An 8392-nucleotide genomic window follows, 5' to 3' on the forward strand; every position below is an offset into this window, starting at 1 on the left:
AGATGGGAACGAGACACCGCCCTGGACTCCTTTCCCCCCCCCCCGACCCCCTCCCATCAGTGACAGACCCTGCAGCCTGTACACCAGATGCACAAGCAGCTACCAGCTGTACCCCCCAAGGGGACATGGACAGCTCCTGGGTCCTAATGCCTGAATGTGCAGGCTGGCCTAGCAGGGGGCTGCGGGTCAGGAGTGAGGGGCACCAGCAGGGCTGGCTTAGCAGGGGGCTGTGGGTCAGGAGTGGTGGGCATTGGCAGAGCTGGGGGGCAGGGCTGGGCTGGCAGGGGCTGCGGGTCGGGAGTGAGGGGCACCGGCAGAGCTGGGGGGGCAGGGCTAGGCTGGCAGGGGGCTGGTCTTGAGGAGCCCCCCGTACCCGGCGGGCGCTAGGACCCGGCACCCGGCGCCATTGTCTCCCGGCGGATGGCGGCGCTAGGGCCCCGCGGACGCCCCGCCGGCCGCTCGCGCTCCCATTGTCTCGGCTGCTGCCTGCGCCGGGTCCGGGCTCGGCGGGGGACGCGGCGGCTCCGTTTTTCTCCGGGCCGGGCCGCCTCGCCGCCGCCGTGCGCCGCCCTCCCCGGGCTGGGCCGCTCTTCCCCCGCCCGCGGGGCCCTTCACCTCGCGTCATGGCACCGCCGCCGCCGGGCCTGGCCGCGCTGCTGCTGCTGCTGCTGGGGGCGGCCGGGCCGGGGCGGCCGCGGGGCGCGGGGCTGCGCCGAGGCGCGACGGGCGCTGGGCGCGCGGGGGCTGGGGCCGGGCGCGGTGCCCCCCGCGCTCATCTCGGGTAAGCGGGGCCCCCTGCAGCCAGTGCACCCCCCCGCATTCCCCTGCCCTGCCCCCTATGTGCCCCGCTGCAGCCAGTGCACCCTCCCGACCTGCCCCCCCATGTACCCCCCTGGAGCACCCTGCAGCCAGTGCACCCCCCCGCACTCCCCTGCCCTGCCCCCCCATGTGCCCCTCTGGAGCCCCCTGCAGCCAGCGCCCCCAATGAACCCTCTGCCCTGCACCCCCGTGTGCCCCCCGGAGCCCTCTGCAGCCAGCGCTCCCAATGAACCCCCTGCTCTGCACCTCCATGTGCCCCCCGGAGCCCCCTGCAGCCAGCACCCCCTATGAATCCCCTGCCCTGCACCCCCCTGTGCCCCCCTGGAGACCCCTGCAGCCAATGCCCCCAATGAACCCCCTGCCCTGCACCACAATGTGCCCCCTGCAGCCAGCGCTCCCAATGAACCCCCTGCTTTGCACCCCCATGTGCCTCCCGGAGCCCTCTGCAGCCAGCGCTCCCAATGAACCCCCTGCTCTGCACCCCCATGTGCCCCCCGGAGCCCCCTGCAGCCAGTGCCCCCAATGCATCCCCTGCCCTGCACCCTCCTGTGCCCCCCTGGAGACCCCTGCAGCCAATGCCCCCAATGAACCCCCTGCCCTGCACCACCATGTGCCCCCTGGAGCCAGCGCTCCCAATGAACCCCCTGCCCTGCACCCCCATGTGTCCCCTGGAGCCCCTGCAGCCAGCGCCCTCAATGCATCCTCTTGCAGCCTCTTCTCAGAACCCCCCACCCTGTGCTCCCAGGCCCCCTGCAGTTAGCGCACCCAATGTACCCCCCACCCTGCACCCTCATGTGCCCCCTGCAGCCAGTATACCCCCGGCACCTTCTGGGGTCCCCCCCTGCAACCTCCCTGCAATCTCCCTGTGCCCTCTTCATTGCACCCTCATCTGCAGCCAGCGCACCCCCCTGTGCTGTCCCCTCCCCACCGCACCCCCTTTTCTGCTCCCTCACTCTGCCCCCTGGGCTCATGCCAGGTAAGGGGGGGGCACCCTGCATCCTGCTCCCATTGGGGCTTGAGCCCCAGCCCCAATCCCCCTCCAACCGACCTCTCCAGCCAGGGAGTGAATACCACCTGCTGGAGGGGCAGCGGCCCCCATAGAGCAGGTCCATGTGGGGGGCACTAGTCTACAGCCCCCATATGAGCTAAATCCCCCCCCAGTGGCCCCCTGCACTCCCAAGCATCTGACACTGGTTCCCTCCCCCGATCCTTAGAGACCCGCAATGCCCGCTCCCTGGGCGTGGGGACCAGATGGTGGGGTGGGGTGGGGTGGGGCTGGGAACAGCTGTGGCTGTCTGGGCGTGGCAGACGGGGGTCGGACTGTGGGGGCGGGGTGATCTGCGGGCCCCCCATGGCCAGGCACCGAGTGGTGGTGTCTTTCTCTGTCCCGCCCAGGTGAGCACCTGCGGATCTGCCCCCAGGACTACACCTGCTGCTCCAGCGAGATGGAGGAGCAGCTTACCCTGCAAAACAACAGGGACTTCCGCGCCCTGGTGGAGGACGGGGCCAGCTTCCTGTCCAGCACCCTGGCCTCGCGCCACCGCCGCTTCGAGGGTGAGAACCCAGGCATCCTGGTGCCTAGCTCCCCCTTCTCTAACCCCCAGAGCTCCCTCCTTTCCCAGAGCCGGGGGGAGGACCCAGGAGTCCTGGCACCCAGCCCCCCCAGCTCTGGAGCCCATGCATCCCCTGGTTAGGTGCTGAGCAGTCTCTGCCAGGCAGTGGCCTGGCTGGGCATCCCGCCCCCGAGCCGGGGTCTGACCCATTTCGTTCAGGGCTGGGGTCGGACTGGGCACCCGGCCCTTACAGTGCGATGGGGACGGGGAGCGGGAGGCGTTTACGGGGGGGCAGGGGCTGAGGTTGCCCTTAATCTGCCTTGACATCTCATGGAGCTTTTCCCCGTTCTCTGGTGCAGAGTTTTTCCGGGAGCTGCTGGCGGCCGCCGAGCGGGGGCTGCAGGCCATGTTCACGCAGACCTATGGCCGCCTGTACTCCCAGAACGCCCGGCTCTTCCAGGGGCTCTTCACCGAGCTGCGGCGCCACCAGCAGGGCGCCCGGCTCAGCCTGGATGAGGCGCTGGGCGAGTTCTGGGCCCGGCTGCTGGAGCGGATGCTGCCCCTGCTCAACCCCCAGTACCAGTTCCCCCCCGAGTACCTGGAGTGTGTGGCGCGCCAGGGGGAGGCGCTGCGGCCCTTCGGGGACGTGCCCCGCAAGCTGCGCCTGCAGGTGAGACTCCGGCCCCGCCCAGCGCTGCTGGCTGGGGCTGCGGGGTATCTGGGGCCCAAGGGGGCTGAGCTGAGGAGAGACCGTGGTGTCCTCTCTCACAGCTCCCCATGCCAGGGCTGGGGGCTCTTGGCTGGGGTCCCTGGGAGGCTGGAGGTTCTGGGGTGTGGCCAGGGTCCCTGAGAGGCCGGGGTCTCTGGGGTGCGGCCAGGGTCCCTGAGAGGCCGGGGTCTCTGGGGTGCAGCTGCGGTCCCTGGAGGGCTGGGCTCTGTGGGGTGTGGCCAGGAGGCTGGGGGCTCTGGGCTGGGGGGGATCTCTGGGGCCTCCCCTCACCCCTTCTGTCCTTGTCCCCCCCAGGTGACGCGGGCGTTTGTGGCAGCTCGGGCCTTCGTGCAGGGACTGGCCACCGGGCGTGATGTGGTCGCCAAGGCCTCCAAGGTGAGTGGGGGGAGGCATGGGAGGGCAGAGGGGCTGTGTGGGGGACTGCGGCGGAGAGGCTGCGGAAGGAGGCATGGATGCAGAGGGGACGTGGAGGGAGGCGTCCCTCTGGCTGCCCTTTGGAGTCAACCCAGAGCCTGGGGACCCCCCTAGATTTTCCTCTCACACCCCACAGAGGCTGAGGGGCTGCTTGGGGCTCCCCTGTCGACGCTGCTGGGGTCCCCAGCAGGGAATGCCAGCCGGGGAGTGGGTCTCCTCTCTGCTCCCCGTGTCCCCCCAGTGCAGTGTATGGAGGGAGCGGGTCCCCTCTCTGCTCCCCGTGTCCCCCCTGTGCAGTGTATGGGGGGGCGGGTCCCCTCTCTGCTCCCCGTGTCCCCCCAGTGCAGTGTATGGGGGGGCGGGTCCCCTCTCTGACCCCCGTGTCCCCCCAGCTGCCCCCCAGCGGCGAGTGCCTGCGGGCCGCCATGCGCATGTCTTCCTGCCCCCTGTGCCGCGGGACCCCGGCCCTCAAACCCTGCAATGCCTTCTGCCTCAACGTCATGAAGGGCTGCCTGGCCCGCCCGGCCGAGCTGGACCCCGAGTGGAACCGCTTCCTCGGTGAGACCCCGGGGCGCTGGGGGGGCGGCATGGGGCGCTGGGGGGTGGCACAGGGCGCTGGGGGGGGCGGCCTGGGGCTAGAGGGCGAGGATGCTGGGGGGAAGGGTGTGGGGAAGGGTGTCTCCCCAGGGGACTCTTCCCACCTGGGCTTTGCCCCCCTACCAGCTTGTGTGAGCCCCCCATGGGGCTGTCACTGGTGGGGGGCTGTGAGCCCCACGGGGGATCTCTGGGGGGGGCTCCCCCTTCCCCATGGTGTAACTCAGCCTCCCGCCCCTCCCCCAGACGCTCTGATCCAGGTGGCCGAGCGGCTGGAGGGGCCCTTCAACGTGGAACTGGCGGCCGACTCCATCGGGGTGAAGATCTCGGAGGGGATCATGTACCTGCAGGAGAACGGGGTTCAGACCTCTGCCAAGGTGGGGGGCTCGTGCTGCCAGGAGGGCGGAGGTGCTGCCGGAGGGAGCTCACAATGCTAGGGGTGGGGGCTCTGCGAGGGGAAGCTCCTGGCCTGGGGGCGGGGGCACTGCTGGGGGGGAAGCTCACAGCACCAGCTAGGGAGGGTCTGGCTGGCTCTGAGCTGGCCCCGCCCGTTCCCATCCCCTTTGCCCCTGCCCCCAGGTGTTTCAGGGCTGCGGGACCCCCCGCCCGGCGCCCGCCCGATCCCGCCGTGCCGCCCGGGATGACACCAAGCGTCGCTTCCGCACCTACCCGCCCGAGGAGAAACCCACCACAGCTGCAGGGACCAACCTGGATCGACTGGTACGGACCCCCCGAGGCCTTCCTGCTGCTGCTGCCGCCCCCCAAGTCCCCTGTTGCCCCTGCCCCAATCTCTGGGGTCTGCCGACACCCCAGCTTCAGAGCAGGCCTGCGGAGGAGCCCAGCAGTGTGCCGTATCCTCCCAGAGCAGCCACCTGGGCTCTGTGAAGGAGCCTGGGGCTCCTGCCCCCCCATGAACACTTCCCCACTGAGCCAGCCGCCTGGGAGAGCCTCGTCCCCTCTGCAGGGAGCCTGGCGCCCAGCACAGTGGGGGCCGTTGGTCGCCTGCACCTGCATGGGCAGCCGGCAGGGTGGCACGGAGGCGAGGAGGGGCCCCTTGGAGGGCAGCACTTCACCCCGACGCTCTTCCCTGGGCTCTGGGACTGGGGCCGGGCCTGCCCACCAAGAGGCGGGGGACGGTCTTTGTCCTTTGGGGCGCTAAGGGGGCAGATGGGATGTTCCCATCCCCTCTGTGGGGTTCTCTGTCGAGACCGGGTCACCGGCACTCACCCCAAGAGCAGACTTAACCCTTTTATACCCGTGAGGAGCAGTGCTAAGCGCGGAGGGAAACAGAGGGATGCACAGGCTTTGTAGGTGTGTTAACAGAAAACTTCCCCCCATTGCACCTTGACCCCAGCCCTCCTCCCTGGAAAGACTTGTGTGGACCCCCCTGGGGTGGGGTATAGTGACTCACGTCCCCCAGCCAGCCCTGAGGAGCTGGCCCATGGGCGCTGATCCCATCTGCCGCCCCCTCCCCCCAGGTGACGGACGTGAAGGAGAAGTTGCGGCTGATGCGGGGGTTCTGGGTCACCCTGCCGCACACGCTCTGCAGCGATGGGAAGGTGGCAGCTGATGTGACGGACGAGGACAAGTGCTGGAACGGGCAGGCCCGGGGCAGGTGAGGGGGGGCAGGCTCGTCTGGGCAAAATGGGGGGGATGGGGGACAGGGGGAGCTTCCCCAATAGCCAGGGCTCCTGCCCCATGGCGTCCCCTTTTCGGATAGGGCAGGGCTTGGGATACTAGGAGGACACCCCCCCCACACGCATACATACACACATTGAGAGAGGCTGGGGTACCCGGGAGCTCCCCCCAGCTGGTGCTCCACCCATCCCCCACCCGCCGTGGGGAGTGGCGCTGTCTCTGACCCCCTCTCCCCAGGTACCTCCCGGATGTGACGGGGGACGGGCTGGTGAATCAGATCAATAACCCGGAGGTGGAGGTGGACATCGGGCGGCCCGACCTGCTCATCCGCCAGCATGTCCTGCAGCTGCGGGTGGCCACCAGCCGCCTGCAGGGGGCCTATGGGGGCCAGGACCTCGACTTCCAGGACACCTGTGAGTCTGGGGAGCAGGTGGGGGCCCTCTTGTGGGCTGGAGGGGGTGTGGGGACTGCTCCCCTGCTATGAGGCCATGCGTTCCTTGGAGGGGCTCTGGCCCCCTGCCCACGTGGGTGATGGGGATGGGACCCAGGCGGCGAGTGCCTCATCACCTGTTCTCCTGGGGTCCGGGTCTGGGGGGGTTGATCCCCATGTGTCCCCCACAAACACCCTCTCCAGGCCCTTGCAGCCCCCCCAGGGAGGCTTGGCCGGAGGGACCCCCCCCATGTTTCTAACACCCACCCCACCGCTTTGCTCTGGATGCAGATGAGGATGGCAGCGGCTCAGGAGGGGGCGAGCGGTACAGCGAGGACTGGCCGGCTGGAGGGGGCAGTGCCAGCAGTTCGGGGTCCCGCCCCCCAGACTCCCGTTCGCCCCGCAAGGACCGGCCTGGCAAGGGCTCCAGGCAGAACCACCGTGTGGGGGGCAGCAGCAGCCGTGCCGCCTCCTGGGGGGGCCCTGCCCTCCCCCTCCTGCTGCTCCCTGCCCTGGTGCTGCCCCTGCTGAGGCGGTAACTCCCCGGGCGCCATGAATGTAGGGGGAATCCCTCACTTGGGGTGTAGCTGAGGGGGACTTGCATCTTCCAGGGGCTCCCCCACCATCCGGGGGAACTGGGGGGGAGGTTTTTGGGGGGTGGAGAGCGAGATGGGAAGTAGCATTAGGGGAGGAGGGATGGTGGGGGGTAGCAGGTGAGGTTTATCTAGCCCCCCAGGGGGAATTGCTAAGGGGAGGGAAGGGGGGCTAGGTTAGTTAGGCCCTGAGCCGGGGCCGAGCATGGACGAATGTACTGGGGGGCAGGGTGTGGGCCCCACACAGAGCTTTTATTTTTTTACGTTTTTTTTTTTTACAGGGTGTATTTATTTGGGGGGTTGTTTTTTAATGAGGCAACAGCCAGGTTAATTTTTTATAGGGTGGGTGGCGGGGACAGGACTGATTTATTTCCTAGTCTCTTTCCAGAACACACATTCTCCCGCCCCCCCAGCTCACCCTGCCCTGGGGTCCCAGCTCTGAGCAGCCTCAGCGGGTCTCGGTCTCTCTGCCCACCGCCCCAGTATCCACCCTACAGCAGGGCAGGGAATGGGGAGGGAGCTCCTGGCTTCCCGCAGCAAGGAGCAGTTCTGCCCTGCTCCCCGCAGCGCCCTGTTGTGGGAGGCCGGGTCTGGAGAAGCCGGGCGCTCCCCTTTGGCATGGGGGCAGCGTCCCTAGGGCTGCTGGGCGTGGGGTGACTTTCCTGGGCCTGGCACAAGGGGTTTTGTAGCACAATGTACAGTAGATGCCGATCTGACTTTTTAAGGGAACGAACCTTTTTTTAACGAGTTTGGAGGACTTCTCTGTGTTGGTTTTTGTCTTTTTTTTTTTTTAATCACACAATAAAACATTTAATTTATTGACTCTCATTCTGGTAGGAGCTTATGTAGGGGTGGGGCGCAGGGGGCTGTTTTCACGGGGCCCCAGCGCTGGGACATGGCCCCTCAGGCGTGGGGTGCGGAGGCAGGGTATGGGGGGACCCCTTGCCCATTGCTGGGATGTGGTCCCTCTGGGGTGGGGTGTGGGGATGGGGTACAGGGGTGCCCCTTGCTGAGGGATGGGCTGTGGCCCCTTGAGGTTGGAGCGAGGAGTCTGGGTAGAGGAGGCCCCTTGCCCAGCACTGAGATGCAGCCACCTCTGGGGTGGGGGAAGCTCCTGTGAGGGGGGGAGGAAAGCAATCAGGGAAGGGGGGTGGCTTCTGATTTGGAACCCCAGCGAGGGCGGGTCTAATCTGCAAGGGGGTGGAGCTAGGGGAAGGGGTGGGGCTTAGCTGACAGAACCCCCGGCAGGGGCGGGGTCTAATCTGCAAGGGGTGGAGCTAGGGGAAGGGGTGGGGCTTAGCTGACAAAGACCCCTGGCAGGGGCGGGGTTTAATCTGCAAGGGGTGGAGTTGGGGGAAGGGGTGGGGCTTCTGGGGGCGAGGCTGGCTGGAGAGCGGGGGCTTCTCCGGCGGGGGCGTGGTCTCCGCTCAGGGGTCTGGGCGCCATGGGCGGGGCCGGCGGGAGTGGGCTGGGAGGAGGCGGGGCTAGGCCCTCGGGAAGGACGGCGTGGGAGGGGGTGGAGGGAGAGCGGTTCCGCGCCGGCGCAGTGTTGGCGCGCGGGTTCCTCGTGCTGGGCGTGGCCTGAGCGTTTCCCGCGCTGGGCCGGGGCTGAGGAGAACGC

General features: G+C 68.3%; 1 protein-coding gene across 1 annotated transcript; it reads left to right on the forward strand.

The window, feature by feature from the left end:
• The first annotated feature begins 420 nt into the window (after positions 1–420).
• On the forward strand, positions 421–6813 carry LOC119849267 (glypican-6). The gene is made up of 10 exons (XM_038386117.2): positions 421–781; positions 2215–2373; positions 2732–3042; positions 3397–3477; positions 3909–4074; positions 4357–4487; positions 4690–4830; positions 5589–5725; positions 5986–6161; positions 6470–6813. The coding sequence occupies exons 1-10, from the start codon at positions 421–423 to the stop codon at positions 6715–6717; spliced, it is 1911 nt and encodes a 636-aa protein (XP_038242045.2). The 3' UTR covers positions 6718–6813.
• Positions 6814–8392: the final 1579 nt, after the last annotated feature.

The sequence above is a fragment of the Dermochelys coriacea genome, chromosome 28, assembly GCF_009764565.3.
Source record: "Dermochelys coriacea isolate rDerCor1 chromosome 28, rDerCor1.pri.v4, whole genome shotgun sequence".
Taxonomy (NCBI): Eukaryota; Metazoa; Chordata; order Testudines; family Dermochelyidae; genus Dermochelys; species Dermochelys coriacea.